The 17,835-nt window shown below is 47.2% G+C and overlaps 1 protein-coding gene across 4 annotated transcripts in view; it reads right to left on the bottom strand.

The window, feature by feature from the left end:
• Nucleotides 1-17,835, bottom strand: part of Tmem131 (Transmembrane protein 131) — a 219,135-nt gene that overhangs the window by 49,407 nt on the left and 151,893 nt on the right. For all 4 annotated transcript variants that reach the window (XM_076185536.1, XM_076185517.1, XM_076185507.1 and 1 more), the window contains one exon: nucleotides 6,022-6,086. In XM_076185536.1, the coding sequence (XP_076041651.1) occupies nucleotides 6,022-6,026 (5 nt within the window). In that variant the 5' untranslated portion in view covers nucleotides 6,027-6,086. The remainder of the gene's footprint in view (nucleotides 1-6,021; nucleotides 6,087-17,835) is intronic.

The raw sequence follows: 17,835 nt of genomic DNA on the forward strand, positions 1-17,835 counted from the left end.
TGTGACGTCACGAACGCGGAATTCCCCGAACCTTTCCCGAAGCGCACGGGCGGAATGCTTCGAATAGCAGACGACGCAATGAAATGAAGACAAAACTGTTTTTTGCCAAATTTGATAAGATGTAGATGGTGGAATTATATAGAATAGTGTCAGTATGTTTTTTTTATGTACATTAAACTGTAAATACAAAAAGTTATGGAAGTCTTGATATCTGACCTATAAATGTCAGATATCAAGACTTCCATAACATTGCTGCTTTTACTCAACAACAGTCGTTCCTTCTCTTTACCACCCTACGCTCTGCCCCCGAAAAACGTGACCGAATACTCTACAATGAACAGGTTGGATCAAATGCCGACCTCCTCCACTACCTGGGCGCTTGCCCCGCCACCTCTTTCCTCAGGCGGAGACCACTGGCTCCCCCTGAAGGTCTTGTGAGCCGCCTCTGCTGCCTCCAAAGCCCCTATGAGCTCCGTCAGCTACTAGAGCGTCCGCCGCCGCTCTAACAGCTGCAGCCTCTCTTTTCTACTGCCCCCTATCCTCCTGTGACTAGCTACACTATCCCACTTCCTCTCTACAAGGTGTGTCTTACATAAACACCACCGCACGAGCTCAAACAAAGCCCGTGGGAGTGACACTTCACCCCCGCCAAAAAAAAAATATATATCCGCCCCCCACCTCCCCTCCTCTTCCGTCTCATCATGACGTCAACTTGGTTCCTGGCCCCCCGGTCCTTCCAGCTGCTCCACTCATGCATTCCGAGCGAGCGGGATTGAACGTTATGATGCAACGCTCAGGCGATTAATTAATTGGCGCCCACGCAAGGCCAAGGCCCGTGCACGAGGCTCCACTTCACACACACACACATTACGATAATAGCTCTATCCCTCCCAAGACAGGACCACAAAAAAAAGCTCGAGTGATCATACTCTCACTAGCTCTCTCTCTCTCTCTCTCTCTCTCTCTCTCTCTCTCTCTCTCCCTCCCCCTCTCTCTCTCACTCCAACCACTATCCTTCTCACGACGATCCATATTCTTTCAATTCTCACGACCCTCAATCCTTTCCGTCAACTTTCACAACCAAACTTTGAGCAAACTCTCACGACCGTCATTTTCACCCAATAGCGCCCACAACTCTTAGCCACTCATCACCAAGCACACTCCCCCCCCCAACCCCACCACATGGTCATGACCACGGTGGTCCTTTCTTACTCACGAATTCTGTCACAACCACACCTCTCACGGCACTCACGAACACTCACGATACTGGCTCTCGAAAACTCACTGACCCTCTTACGACACTCATTGACACTCTCACGACATTGACTCATGACACCCACTCTCACGACACCCATTCTCACGGCACACACGACAGACTCTCACATCCACAAATTAACTTAACATGGACACGACATTTAAGCACGACCACAACACACTCATTAACCTGCATGACCAGACTTCAACCACTTCTCGTGCGACAAGCTGACTCTCACAACCACATCATTTTCACTCTCACGACTTTCGTTCTCACACCTAAGTCACAATCCCACTCGCATAGCAACACTCCACTTCCTTCCGCCCGGTACTCCCACGGCACGGCACGGCACGACACGGCAAGGCACGGCACGACACGGATACACTCTCGCTTTCCTCTGCTCTCAGCAGTCTTCTTTTACTTCGTGTACATCAGTAACTGCCAAGTGCCAAGATAAGAGAGAGGGAAGAAGGTGGAGGGGAGTGGAGTATGTTAGGGATGGAATGGGTGGGAGTGATTTTTAATCCTTTGTTTTTTGGCTACCTCCCTTGTAAGGAGAAAAAAGCATTTGGTATATGTATGTATGTATTCAAGTAGGTGCCCAGATAAGAGGGAGGGAAGGGGGTGGATGGGAGTGGAGTATGTTGGGGATGGAATGGGTGGGAGTGGAGTATGTTGGGGATGGAATGGGTGGGAGTGGTTTTTATGCCTTTGTTTTTTTTTTGGCTACCTCCCTTGTAAGGGGGAAAAGGCCTTTGGTATATGTATGTACATCAGTAACTACTAAATACACCTGAGAAAGAAAGGCTGGACGGGGCGGGAGTGAGGGGAAAGTGTGTAGAGGGAAGAAGTGATGGGAGAGAATGGGCGGAGAGGGTAACGAGGGGAAATAAAAGGTGGAAAGGGAAGAGGTGAGGAGAACATGGGTGAAGAGGGAAGCAGTGAGGGGAAAGAATGGGCAATGAGGGAAGCAGTGAGGGGAAAGAAGGTGGACAGGTCTGCAATGAGGGGAGAGAGTGGACGAGGCTGCAGTGAAGGCAAAGAGAGGGTGGAGAGCGCTATGGCGAGGGGAAAGAGGGTGGAGAGGGATACAGTGAGGAGAGAGAAAGGATGGAGAGGGGAGCAAGGGGGAAATGGTGAACATGGAAGCAGTGAGGGGAGAGAAAAGGTGGAGATGAAACAAGAAAAGGAAAAGAGGGTGAAGAGGGGAGCTGCAGTTTGGAGAGACAAATAGCAAAGAGGGAAAGAAGGGGTGGAGGGGAAGGGAGTAGAGGAAGAGAGAGTGAGGAGGGGAGTAGAGGAAGAGAGAGTGAGGAGGGGAGTAGAGAAGAGTAACACTGGGCGAAGAGGAAGTCTAAGGAAAGAAGGGGTGGAGAGGAAGGAAGTGAAGGAAGGTTAATAATGGGGTGGGGACAGCCAAAAGAAAAAGAACAAAGACCGTGGGAGTGACATTTCACTAATATATATATATATAATATATATATATATATATATATATATATATATATATATATATATATATATATATATATATGTATGTATGTATTGGGGACGGGGAAGGACGGGAGGCAACGGCTCCCTTACGAGATGAAGAACTGAAGCCACCGAAACGAGACGAACTCAACTAAAGCGATCAAGTTGTTTCATCACAGGAAAAAATATAATAATAACAAAATAAACGCTTCTCCAACTTCCTGCCTGCCCCCTGCGCCTCAACTCAAAGAAGATAATGGAATGATGATGATGATGACGATGGTGATAGTGGTGGTGGTGGTGGTGGTGGTGGTGGTGATGATGATGATGATGATGAAGATGGTGATGGTGGTGGTGATGGTGGTGGTGATGATGATGATGACGATGGTGATGATGATGATGATGATGATGATGATGATGATGATGATGATGATGACGATGATGACGATGACGACGATGACGACGAGGATGGTGACTGCTTTATCTTCGATCTTATTTGCCTCCCCCCTACCTGACATTCCCTCCACTCCACCCCCTCCCTCCCTCGCCTCACTTATGCATGGTCAGTTGTCCACGCATTGTCGGCCTCGTCGTCAGTCGAGGTTAACCTTGACCTCAAGGGCACAGACGAGGGGTGCAATCCTGTCGCAATTCAAGGTCGACTCACGCTTGTGCAACCCTTTCCCAGTTCGATTCCCGTTAACCTTGATGTTAATATAATAATAACAATGATAATAATAATAATGATAATAATAATAATGAAATAATAATAATAATAATGAAATAATAATAATAGTAATATGCAACAATAAACGAAAGCAAGTTACGCATTTTTTCGTTCATGTTTATATGAAAAAAGAATCCTATTCATATTGCCCAATATCTCCCACCGAGTAAAGCCTATCTACATACCAAAAGGCTTCTTCCCCCTTATAAGGGAGGTAGCCAACCAACAAACAAACACACACACACACACACACAAATTTAAGAGCAAACTAGAGGCTGCGAGATACAAAGACAGGACACCACGGGCGTAGCTCCCCTTACCGTAAGATACAACTAGGTAAAACAAGGTAAATCACATACACACACACCTTCGTCCACTGCTCGGGCCAGAAGCAATGCAGCTAGGTACAGCTTATCTACAGCATGACCCGTTCGCAATATGATGCACGATCTAGGGCAGCATATGCTACAAGTGTGGCACCAGTGTTACAAACCAGGCCCCTACCCCTCCCCTCCCCCCATCTCTTTATGACCATGTTCTAGACCAGAGCGACTGATACCAAGGCCATCAATCTAGATCATCACCTAGACTACAACCTAGATTACTGTTTCTAACTCAGTTTAGAACCTTGTTTTTCAGAGCTGGTGGAATTCCGATCCCCATCTTCGGGGGTGCCCCCCCACCTTCCATCCCCCTCCGGTTCCCTCCCCACCTCACGAGCAATAAGGACAATAATAGGCTGTTTTGGTCCCCTCCACTCACGACACCCAATCTGAATACATATCTTGTTAACACACCAAAGGAATGGAGGCCGCCGTTTGCTTTCAGGCAAGTGAGTGACTCCAGGTGACGTCACAAGGAGTGTGAAGGATCACCCAAGAGTAAGGCGCATACGCACGCGCGCGCGCACACACACACACACACACACACACACACACACACACACACACACACACCTCGTGGCGCTGTGGTTAGAGTGCTCGCCTGGCACTACGGCGGTCCGGGTTCGACTCCCACCCAAGGCTGAAATAATTTCAGTATCGCTGCGCTGCGGGGTGTTACTCCAACTCGTGGGCGGGGAGTTGGGTGTGTGTGTGCATGTAAGGTCACAGTATTACCCATAGATCGGTCATACGAGCTCTGAGCTCTCATCCTGGAGGTTAGTAACTGTCGATCACGAGTCCAACACGTGATCCATGACCATGGTGAATCTCTCTCTCTCTCTCTCTCTCTCTCTCTCTCTCTCTCTCACACACACACACACACACACACACACACACACACACACACAACGACGCACAAATTAAAAATATGGAGGAAAAAAACATAACCTACAGTTCCAATGCTGGGACTTACGATATCTACGCAGAAGGCGAACGCACAGAGCCACCATTTAGAATGCGGCACAAAGAACACCCCCCCCCACACACAACAAACCATAAATGGTGTCGCCCTGCAATAGATGACAATGGCAGTGGCCAAGTCTGCCCACAGAAGGAGACCTTTCAAATGAATGCAGAAACGAATAAAAATAAATAAATATATTGATGAATTAATTAATTAATTTAAAAAAGTGTGACAAGTCAAACAAAATAATTGTTAGGCTAAAACAACACCCCCACCCCCCCACCACACACACACACCTATAGAAATAACAGAGGACAGAAGGGCACCTACACGACGTGGTCCACCGAGAAGGACGTCGGAGAGAGTTACCTCCCCGGCGCCCATCCACTCCGTCAACTTCACCTTCATCTGGAGACGAGGACTGATTGGTAAACAGGACAGCCAAAGTGGGTCTCGGCGCATTCGAAGGCAGGTGCGAGTGCACACGGACCTACATAACACATACAACAATGCAGACACACAACTCATACAAAACTCACGACAGTCCTCGCACACCAAAATACAAATCACTGCCGATGCCAATACATACGTAACACGAGCAACGCATACAAATCAATACGATACACGAAATACAGTTACAAAATATACAGGGTATGAGCAAGTTAATGCGCGAACGCGCGCGTACACACACATACAAAGAGAGAGAGACTGAGAGAGAGAGAGGGGGGGAAGAGATAGAACGAGAGAATGGGGGGTGAGAGAGAACGATAGAGAGGGAGAGAGAGAGAGAGGGAGAGAGAGAGAGAGAGAGAGAGAGAGAGAGAGAGAGAGAGAGAGAGAGAGAGAGAGAGAGAGAGAGAGAGGGAGGGAGGGCGAGAGAAAGATGGGGGGAGAGAGAGATAGAACGAGAGAGTGGGAGGGTGAGAGAGAACGACAGAGAGAGGGAGAGAGGGGGGGAAGACAGAGAACGAGAGAGAGAGGGGGGAAGAGAGATAGAACGAGAGAGTGGGAGGGTGAGAGAGAGAGAGAGAGAGAGAGAGAGAGAGAGAGAGAGAGAGAGAGAGAGAGAGAGAGAAAGAGAGAGAGAGAGAACGATAGAGAGAGAGAAAGAGAGAACGAGAGAAAGAGAAAGAGATGAAGAGCTATAGAGAGACAGAAACAGAGACAGTGTGAAAGGGTCGAGGGGAGTTGGTTAACGTAAGGGGCACTAATTACTCACCTCATTCATATGTATGGATACCCCATCGACCAGGTACCGCAGCTCGTTGTCCACCTGGATAAAGGCTGCGAAAAGAAAGAGAACAAAGGAATTAGTATATGTTATGTTGTTATGCGCTCGACCTCCTCCTCCACCGCCATCGCCACACCACATCCGCACTTTTCAGAAACGATACGACATTATCGGTGGTGTGTCTGCCTCTTCGAGATAGGGGAGGGGGAGGGGGAGGGAGGGGGGACAGGGGACGTAAGCCAAGTTATGACAACATTACACATTATGGGAAATGACGTTTGGCCTTCTCCCCCATAAAAAGGCACACACACACACACACACACACACACACACACACACACACACACACGCACACACACGCGCGCGCGCGCGCGCGCGCATACTATATATATATATATATATATATATATATATATATATATATATATATATATATCCTTAGCTGTACCACGCTTCAATTTCTGCATGTATGCCTCCTCGAGGTTCTCGATGTTGATGGTTTAGAATTAAAGTGAATTGTGGTTGATATATATATATATGTATACACAAACGTGAGCCAAGTTTCAGTAACAAAATCTATGGATAATAGAATAAATGAAGCGAAGCTTTAGAAGGCAACACAAACGAGGACGTGCAATCGCCACGACGACCGAACCGCGGACCTGCAAGACCACCACCTCCACCTTCACCTCCACCTCCTCCTTACGACCAGGTTTCCTCCACCTCCCACTCCTGCTGTCCCATATACGTCGATCATTTGCGAGAGAACGACGGAGAAAGGGATGGGAAACGGGTGGGGTGGGGTGGGGTGGGGTGGGGTGGGGTGGGGAAGGGAAGGGGAGGCGGGGAGGGGAGAGGAGGGGAGGCAGGAAGGGAAGGGAAGGGGAGGCGGGGAGGGGAGGCAGAGAGGAAAGGGGAGGTGGGAGGGAAGGGGAGGCAGGGAATAGGGGAGGAGGGGAATAAGGGAGGGGAAGAGAGAAAAGGGGAAGAGGAGAGGGGAAGGGAAGGGAGGAAAGGGGAGGAGGGGAGTAAGGGAGGGGAAGGGAGGAAAGGGGAGGAAGAGAGGGGAGGGGAGGAAAGGGGAGGAGGGGATGGGAAGGGAGGATAGAAGAGGAGGGAAGGGAGACGAGAAAAGAGGGTAATGGGAAGGAATGGGGAGAAGAGACAAGGGAAGGGAGAGAGGGGAAGAGGGGAGAAGAGGGAAAGGAAGGTGAGGGGAGATGGCAGTGGAGTGGAGAGGAAGGGGAGGGGAGGGAGGTGAAGGGGAAAAGGGAGTGAGGGGAAGGAAGGGGAAGGGGAAAAGGGAGGGAAGGTGAAGGGGAAGAGAAGGAAAGTAAGGGAAATGAGAGGGAAAGGGAAGGGCAAGAAGATAAGAAGTAAAGAGAATGGAAGGGAAGGAGTTAGAAAAGGAAGAGGACGGGAGGGAAAGGGAAGGGAAGTGGAAACAGAGGGGAGATGGAAAGAGCGGGGAAAGGGGAGGAGGTGGGAGAAAAGGGAAGGAAGAAGGAAGGGGAGAGGAGGGAAGGGAAGAGAAAAGGGGAGAGGGAAAGGGAGAGGGAATGGGAGAGGGACGGGAGAAAGAAGAGGAAAGGAGAGGGGAAGGGAGGGGAGAAGATGAAAGGAGAGGGTAAGGGAGGGGAGGAGATAGGGAATGGATTTAGAGAAGAGAGTAAGGAAAGGGGAGAAGAGAAGAGGGGAAGTGTGGGAGGGAGGTGAGAGGGAAGGGAAGGGAAGGGAAGGGAAGGCAAAGGAAGGGGAGAACTGGACGCGGCGCCATGCCGTCGACGGCGAGGCTCCGGACTGATTGAGAGGGAGGGAGGCAGGGAGGGAGGGAGAGGGACAGAAGGGGGGGGACAGAAGGGGGGGGGAGAGGGTAAGGGAGAGGGGGTGAGGGAGAAAGGGAGAGGGGGCAAAGGAGGGAGAGGGGGAGAGGGGGCAAGGGAGGGGGAGGGGGCAAGGGGGGAGAGGGGGAGAAGAAGCGAAGGGGAGGGAGAGAGGAAGAGAGGGAGAGAGGGGGGGGAGGCAAGTCCACACAGAAGCCATCTGGAGTGTGCAGATGCAGCCCTTCTTTTGGCAACGATGCCGCGTCCGCATTAATCAGTTTAGGGCGACGGAATCTTATTTCGCAAAGACAGTCAGACACACACACGCACACGCACACACACACACACACAGATAGAGAGAGAGAGAGAGAGAGAGAGAGAGAGAGAGAGAGAGAGAGAGAGAGAGAGAGAGAGAGAGAGAGAGAGAGAGAGAGTGAGAGAGAGAGAGAGAAAGAGAGAGAGGTCCGATGACCATTTGCCACTTTAGCAGCACTTCCATAGCCTCGACAAAAACCACCAGGACATTCACCAAGAGCACGAAGACGGTGCCAGAACAACAGCAGTCCAGTAAGCGAGTGGGCGGGGGTGGGAGCGGGGGGGGGGGAGATGGGTCCATGAGACAATGGTCAAGGCTGCTGGTCAAAATGATGGGTGGTGGTGGTGGTTGTGGTCAAGGTCGTGATGGTAGTGGTGGTGGTGATGGTGGCAGTGCTAGTGACGGTGATAGTGGTGGTGGTGATAGTGGTGGCAGCGGTGGGGGCATTGTCGTCATTCGTCACTAATCTGAGCGAGTCGACCATCAGCGACAAATGGAACCTCGACCATCGCACCCATAGTATCTTGGGCACCCAAGAACCTGGTTCAAACGGTCAGGCACCAACCCAAATGCAGTCTAGCAAGGTCAGGAGCTGCAATGACGTCACTGTGCCCTGGCCTGAATACAATTCGGTTCATCTCAGCGGTCCCCTTGTCGTGGTCACGTGTGGCCCCAAACAATTATTATTATAACACGAACACATTCCTAGGTTTGAACAAAAAAAAATTCCAGTTGTTATAAGATATTTTATGTCTGGATTGTGTATACATACATACATACATCACACACACACACACACACATATATATATATATATATATATATATATATATACATATATATGCAAACAATTATATCACCGTCATACGAAAATACCAAATAACCACAGGAGAAGGGAAACTTGTAGACAGTAAGTACTTTCGTATATTACATCTTCAGACTATCTCTTTCATTTAGTCTGAAGACGTAATATAAGAAAGTACTTACTGACTACAAGTGTCCCTTCTGTGGTTATTTTGCATATTAATATATATATATATATATATATATATAATATATAATATATATATATATAATATATATACATATATATATATATATATATATATATATATATATATATATATATATATAGAGGATGTTACACAATTCTCGGTAAACCCCCAATGACGCCTTGGGCTTTTATCCTTATTTTAATCTCGACAAAAGGAAATGACGTTGAACTCTGCGCGCTCTCGAGGGCAGACACTTGTCGCCATATACACGCTCATCTGACCAAATGCAAGAAATATGATACAGGAGAAGAAAAAAATACCGTAAATAATGACTCCTCCACTTGCAATAAAGATGATTCACGAAAAAAAAATCTACACAAGTCTCGCCCATTCCATCTTGTAAAATTGGAAGCAGTCATTTCATGATTTCCTACCTAATGCCCAGGGATTTCATTTGTTTGAGAAAAACTTCGTTCATTATTATTATAATTATTTTTTTTTTTTTTTTGTCAATGTACCTATGGTCGACTCAGACCACACTTCCATTCTGAAACTATGCATTTTAAATGAAGCATGTTACATTATACTTGGTCATCCCCACCTCCACCCGCATTGGTGGAATCTTCTGGAAAAACCCTAAGGCCGGCGGGTGTCCTCTTTTTCTGCCACACAAGTCATGATGTCAGGGTGTACAGTGAAAGCTTCCTTGTGAGGATAGTGTGCACAAGTGGTTACAAGGCGTTAGACAAGCTTCTGAGTGTGTATTGCCTGATTAAGTCACCAAGCGAGCCTGACGGGGCGCAAACATACGTAGTACTTACGTACGAAACCTTTCAACCAGAAGCCATCTTTTTGTGTCCGTCTCGGTGATATGAACTCGAGTCACCGCTCGTGTGTTATGCGAGAGTCGCACCACTGAACCAGCCGGTGCCCCTAGACCTTGAGGTGTTGAGATATTTACCCCTCCGGTGTAGATCTCAGGCTCACATGACTTAATAAAATGGTAATGACATGGCAAAACGTTTCTGCAACCAAAGGCCTGACCACGAAGATGGGGAGAGGGGAGGGGAGAGGGGAATGGGCAGTTAAGAAATGCTCTGACTAATTTGAGGTGTAATTGCCTATTCAATTGGCTATGACGGTTGCTGCATAGACAATCAGGGCACTGACGTCATGGGAGAGGAATTATACGGGGGACAGTGGGCGTCTCTGCGTGGGAACAAAAGCAGACACCCCACAACTGGCATACACGTCCCCCTCTAGCCTTGCCAAGTCATTCCCATTTCGCCAAACTGCATTTCGAATGTTCATTTCGCCAAGTCCATAACCTACCCTTACCTCCTAACATTAGCTTAGCTCACCTAATATATCTCACCGTAACTTAACGTCACCTTAGCTTACATTACCTGTTACCCAACGTTACGTTACGTTACGACGTTCCGTTACATTATCTTACCTAACCTTTAGTAACCTAGCCTTACATAAAAAGAGAATTTGGTGAAATTATATACTAAGACTGGCGAAATGCAATTTGGCAAAATGGCGAAATGGGAAATGACTGTTCTTGTCTACTAACCGCTATCCTCTCTTTGTTTCAATTAGTTTGATGACTCAACAAGACAACAAGAAACAAACCACCCGCTGGAGTAACAACGCAGAGGTGAAATTCACTCCATGACAATTAAGAAGAAGAAGAAGAAGAAGAAGAAGAAAAATCACGGTCTCCAACTCGATGATGTATGACTGTAGCGTGATTTGTGAGCATCGACTCTGCAATGACGAAATAAAGAAAGTCCTGATGTACTATTCCTTGTCTGTGAATTCCACCGAGTTCGTGGGTAACATTACCTGTCTACTTTCTTCCCTCCACTGCTGTTATGCCCAGGATCTCTTCGTTTCTGTACAAGCTAAACTTCATAGCTCCTGATTTGTCCCCCCCCCTTTCTCTCTTTCTCTCTCTCTCATAGCTCCTGATTTGTTCCCCCCTTTCTCTCTTTCTTTCTCTCTCTCTCTCTCTCTCTCTCTCTCTCTCTCTCTCTCTCTATATATATATATATATATATATATATATATATATATATATATATATGCTATTTTCAGTTTCCTGTCTGCCTCGTTTCAAATCGAAACCCAATTCTGCATTATATTCCAAGCTACGAACAAACTATATTTACACACTTGTCTTCCTATGTGGTTAAGGCAAGTCTCCCGTCTAACCACTCAATTGTTCTCATTATTGTTGACGCACTCACCAGATTCCAACGACACAAAGCACACCAAGCCTTCTCTTTCTTTATTTATTTATTTTTTATCTTTCTTCCTTCTTGTTCATTCCTACCTCCCCTCCGTTTTTCCCAAACCTTACTTTTGTTCAAATTCAGTCAAACATTTACAACTGCCATTCCTGGCTCCTGGCGATAGTTCAGTTACATTCTATAGGGTTTATATATATATATATATATATATATATATATATATATATATATATATATATATATATACTGTATATATATATATTTGCGGTGTCTGCAAGCGTATTTGTAAGGCTATCATCCTGACTCATTCATGTTCACCAAAATTATAACCAGTGCCAGGACAGAGCCATCCACGTGCTAATGGCACTCCACATGCACCTCAAAATAATCCACATGGAGGAGAGGGTAATCATCCGTTCCACGCTCAGGGGAGGGAGGAGGGAGAAGGAGGGGGGCGCCCTCTTCCTCTCCCCAGCTGCAACTGACGTGGATCCACGTAACCCTTACGTCAGCAAAAGTCACCACACGTGGTGGTTAGGTCACCCCTATGCGATGACGCCATCGGTGATGCCACCGTACTCCCCCCTCCGTGGTGGCGCCACGCCATCCACACCCGACCCGACATGTGGGCGAACCACCACAACCTTACATTCGTGAGAGTCTGTCCTATAGCCACGTTGTCTGCCACCTCTTCCTGTTGTCATTCCTCGAAGTGCTGCTGCTGCCGAGATTCTTCGTGGTGTTGGCATTCCTTTGAGCAGCAACCCTGCCAACCCACCAGCCAGCCAGCTCGCCGCACGGTACAGCTTCCCGCCGTTGGCAATGCACTTCATCTTGGCGCGCCTCCAGCTGCCTGGTGGCATTTCTACAGCTGCTGGCCTTCCTTCTCCCTCATTCCTTCCTTCCTTTTCCTTCCTTCTTCCCTGATGAGAAGAACAGTTACTGTTGCTCCTGTTTCTCCCACTACTCTTCCTAATACTTGGGATACTTAGTGTACTGTCCTTTTATGTCTGGACTCTTCCTACTGCAGGCAGTCCTGAAGCAAGTACCAGCCCACCCCCAATTCTTACACACACACACACACACACACACACACACACACACACACACACACACACACCAAAAAATACTGTACAGTCGGACTTCAGAATCCACCAACAGTCTCGCAATATTTTTTATCTGATGATGCACAATACCAGAGGATACTGTCCTTATCTTAGCGATACTTCGATGCAACACTCGAGAGCGGCAAAACATATGGGAGGGAACCTTTCGATCCAGAACGAGGTGAAACGCTGGCGAAAGAAAATGCAAATTAAACATAGAAACTCATTAAGACCTTGCTGTGTTCAGTTGATTTTTTTCTGGCTAAGGACAAGCGATTTTTGAGAGATTTTGAGTAGACTCTCGGGCCTCCACTTCCTCCTCTTAGACTGCATGAAACTGGCTGTCACCAACCGGGACAAAGTCACATGGAACAAGGTCTGACCAGATTGTTCTTGGGAATTATAATCATAATGATTGATGGATGGAGGAATGAATGGATGGATCGAGTTTTCAGGTGTCACAATATCTATGGTCATCTATGTTTACGGCGCATTGGGAACAATGAAATAAAATTAAATAATAAAAAGACTTGTTCTGTCTCTCGTTGCCAGCAACAAAACCGACGACGCCCATGATTGTAGTATGGTGGGGTGCCCTGACCAGCAGTGATGCTTTCCGTAGAAGGACCCCTTTCATACGGCCGACAAGGCCCCTTTTCATGCTTGTACAAGGCGTGGCGTCGTCTTCGCCCTGTGTAGCGAGAGACAGCTGCCCCCACGTCAGGCCAATACCCGTCTGTCTTCCTGTGCGCACCTAGTGCTCCTATGTGCGCATAATCCAATGATTAATAAATACGTAAATCGTCCCTCCTGCGTTTCACTGCTGCCCTTTGCTTGCAGGAATGCTTGCAAACAACGACCAGCATCCACCTCTTGCAAACTATAACCATTTGGTACCCCGCAATCCATCCCTAAACAGAAGATCGAGTGCCACCATTTATGGCACTGTGACAAAACCCGATTCTTCCTTATGGAACCTCTTTATGTAAGAAGCAGGAACCCCTCTCGTGCGGGTACTCCGCCCACAATGTGTGTTGCCAAGACGACAACCTCCTCCTCCTTATAAGGGGTACCCACCTTGAGAAACTTGCCTGTCACCCAAACATATTTCATTCTTCCCTCAAACTGCCCATCTACCTAAATGCACCATACATATCGCCATTGGGCACGCTATGGATATATAGGGCTCGACCGAATACATTGAATAAGGCGGCACCAAAGAAATAACTCACCGGAAACTTGACGGCAAAAAGTGAGATAAATAATAACCTCAGGACCAACCACAGACTGCACACCCAATGTAATTACGGGCGCTCCTGCTGGATCATCGTCTCCAAAATGTCCAACCGAATACGTTGGTACCCGGCTCCGCAAGGTACAATGCTATATCACGCGGCACCAGCCCCAATTACCATGTCCATCAAGTAAACTAGGTTCTCGACCCACTTTTTTTTCTGTTGGCCATTTCTAACTTGTAATTTACCTCCCTCCCCTAATAGCCGTTATTGCAAACAAAATAAATAGTCCACTCAGTGCCTCTGACATCCCCTTTATTTCACGTAAACCCCCCAAAAAGTTAAAACAATATTATTAATGAAACAACCCTCAGACTCTGACCCCTGGTCTGAGGCAATCAGTTGTGACTGATTTGAAAAAAAAATGAATAAAAACAAATAAATAAATAAATAAAGTAAAAATATAATTATTTACACACTGGACGCATCTATGGGTATCATGATGGTGTCACAGCACCAGTTAGGACAATATCCACACAGTCGTTACCATAAAAGATGAGATTAACGACTTCAAATACATTGACCATGGCGTCCTAGCTAACCGTTAGTCCTCATTACAAAATCGCCATTAATTTGATTAAGGACTCTACTCCATGCCAAAATAATGAATAAAACCATTTATGGTGACTATCCAAATTATGTTCCACATCTCCGGAACATTTCAGTTTCCGCAACTTTAAAGGAATACGTTGTAGATAAAAAATCGCTCTTTATTTGTGGTAAAACGTTCCCAAGCTTCATATATCCATGATCAAGTTCAACCAACCACTCAGCACGTTCAATTGAACAAAGACGTTCAGTTGGTTTGTAATTTTCTGCTCGTGTCGAGTTTTGTTTCCTATTCTGTTTTATGTTAAAGTCCACATACCGCGAAGACATTTAGCGACTGAGGACATTACTACTCACGCATAAACCTTCCCCAAAGACAGTCTGGTGCCGCAGAACGCAGACCCAGAAAGTTCAACGACTTGGGTTCTCCCCACCAACCCCCACCCGGCTGCAAACACCACCTAAGGCTGTTTGTCACGTTGCTATAAGCCATTCCACATTCATCATTCAGGCGACCCGAATTGCGAGTCCGATTCGGGACAGCGCAACAACCCCCCACCCCCCTCCATCACGTATCACTACGATCTAAGAACACTTCCACTAGCACTAGCTTGTTGTATCTGTGTCAGGTTACACTGAAGCTAGTGTTCACTTAGAAAGGTATAATTTTACCGCCATTTTTGTTGGAGGGAAATGGGACAAACTTCTGACTACTAAAAGGTTATTCCTAATACCTCGAGTATTTTTCTAATATCCCTTTAGTTTCGAAATGAATATTAATTGTGACTATTAAAAGGTTATTCCTGATAGTTCGAGTATTTTTCTAATATCACTTTAGTTTCGAAAGGAATATTCACTGTGACTATTAAGGGTTATTCCCGATACCTCGAGTATTTTTCTAATAGCCCTTTAGTTTCAGATTCTTAAAGATTCCCAATACTGAGCATACACCTAAAATAAACCAATAAATAAATAAACTGATTTATAAATAAATAAGTACGAAAATAAATAAATTAATAAAACTGATCAAATCCTACGACTCGCATGCGGCTACGAACGTCCTACGAAATCAGGACAAGACTGGTGACGTCAGCATAACGTTCCTGTGGTCAACATGCGCGTTCTGACCTCAGCATGTCAGCGGTGATCTTTGCGAGAACAACTTGCTGACATACGAATGGTAACGTTGGAGTTTGCGAGAGTTGTCCTTCTCCGCGACTAACAAGACTAAAACGAGGAATAAAACGTATTTAAAAAATGTATACAGTTAAGTACGGGAAGAAAGCGAGGGAAGGAGGGAGAGAGAGAGGGAGGAAGAGAGGGAGAGAGGGAGAGAGGGAGGGAGAGAGGGAGGGAGTGAAGGAGGGAGAGAGAGATGGAGAGAATGAGGGAACCTAGGATTGAAAAAAGATCCTTTATTTGGAGAGTAACCAGCCAATACTCGACAAGTTGTTGTTGTTGTTATGGACTGTCGTTTACCAGCGTTTCTATCCTTGTGGACTATCTCGCCACAGAATAGAAACGATGGTAAACTAGTCCACACCAATTGCGACTTGGGTCTCAAGAGATGGTGTTAAAAACCTCTGCATATGAAAGTGGTGAACGTTATAGTTAAATTAAAGTTTAGCAGTTATGCTAAAATACGAAGCGCCCCAAAAGGGTGTACAATGACTTGTGCCACCTTCACGCCAACAATGATGAGAAACAAGACAGTACAGTTAATGTTATTGTTCTATTCGGTTGTTCGAATTCGCTTCAATCCTTGTCAACTGCTTCGCGCCGCTGTGCCCAGGCGGGCTGTGCCACCGGTCTTCAACAGCCTCCAAAAACTGAATGGAAACGAAGACATTCCAGGTCCTGCGGTATGTCAAGCAAATTAGGTTATTGCTATCACTACCATGACCCATTACACACCTGCCAACCATTCAACACGACCTACACCGAGATACGAGACAATTGACACCGCGTATGCAACACAAACTTATAATGTGTGACTATGGTGCCTGTGTGCGCGGCCATCCAGTCTGGCGTTCACTAATGACCTAAGTCATGTAAGCTTATACGGACGCGCATAATGCTGAATCTCGTTGGACGGGGTGTTTAGCTCCATGTCGTGAAACCTGGCGAAAGAAATCCCTATACTTTTCGACTTGGTCGTACACCAAGGCTCGGGATTACCACGACCTTGGATGTCATCGTCGTCTTCCCGCGGACAATGGAGTGTAAATGTGTCTATAAATATATGCAGTATTAGTAAACTGTGCGTGTGTGTGTTTGTATGCGCCCGCACGTGTGTGCACGCGCGTCCCTGTACGAGGAGCAAAAACGGGCTGGCAAGGGAAGTTGGGGGGAGAGGGGAGCATGAGGGATGGGGAGGGAAGGGGGGTGCTAAGCACGACTGAGCGAACAAAGGGAGACGAGGGACCACTGCTGTGGGGGGAAAGAAGAATGACGACGACAGTGGGGGGTCGGGACTAGACAAGGAGCGAGGTGGGGGAGGGGGGGCGACTTATCCGTCTGCATGGTGGATGAAGAAGCTATCAGAGGAAACAAAGAGAGAGACTGGGCTGGGGAACGAGGGGACACAAAGAAGAGAGCAAGATGTCGGGCTGGAGATGTAACTAAGTCTTGATATATTAGGGGATAATATCTGTGTGGTTCATTCACACTAGATAGAATATATCAACTTAAATGCCTAATAATAACATCAACACTTTTCAATGTTGCGAGAGCCGCCTTGGCTACCTCCGCTCTCAGGCTGCGAGAAGTCTGGGCACCGATCTCACTGCTGACAAAGGATAGTTTGTCGATCTCAGTTGAAGAAGAAGAAGAAGGAAAAGAAGAAAAGGCTTGCGGCCTATTCCATGGGTTTGTTTCCACGGGAGTAAAAGGAAACAGAGAGGAGAGAAACGAATCGGAGGAAAAGTGACGGGTGAGGACTACGTGGGTAGAACAAAGTGGAGACGAAAAGGAGTGGAGTAAGGAAGGCGTTGGTGGAAGTGATGGTGGACTGGATGTGGAAGAAAGAGGTGAACGAGGTCGGTGGAGGGGTGGGCGAGGACGGTGGAAGGGTGGACGAGGACGTGGAGAGGTGAACGAAGACAGTGGAGGGGTGGACGAGGACGGTGGAAGGGTGGACGTGAGCAAGGACGATGGAGAGGTGGACGAAGACGATAGGTGACGTGCTGGTGGAGAACAATGTTGAGGAAATGTAGCGAAGAGTTGACAGCGAAGAAAAGGACAACTAAGGCAGACAGACAGACAGATAGACATACAGACGAGGGCAAGAGCGACTTGTGGATGAGGTCGATGTGGCTGGCTGGCTGGTTGGCTGGCTGCAAGAGGAGGAATAGGTGGAATAGGAGGAGGAGCAATAGGAGGAGGAGGAGGAGGAGGAGGAGGAGGAGGAGGAGGAGGAGGAGGAGGAGGAGGAGGAGGAGGAGGAGGAGGAGGTGTAGCGTTT

The sequence above is a fragment of the Oratosquilla oratoria genome, chromosome 1 (genome assembly GCF_046742065.1).
Source record: "Oratosquilla oratoria isolate Oo_2021 chromosome 1, ASM4674206v1, whole genome shotgun sequence".
Classification (NCBI taxonomy): Eukaryota; Metazoa; Arthropoda; class Malacostraca; order Stomatopoda; family Squillidae; genus Oratosquilla; species Oratosquilla oratoria.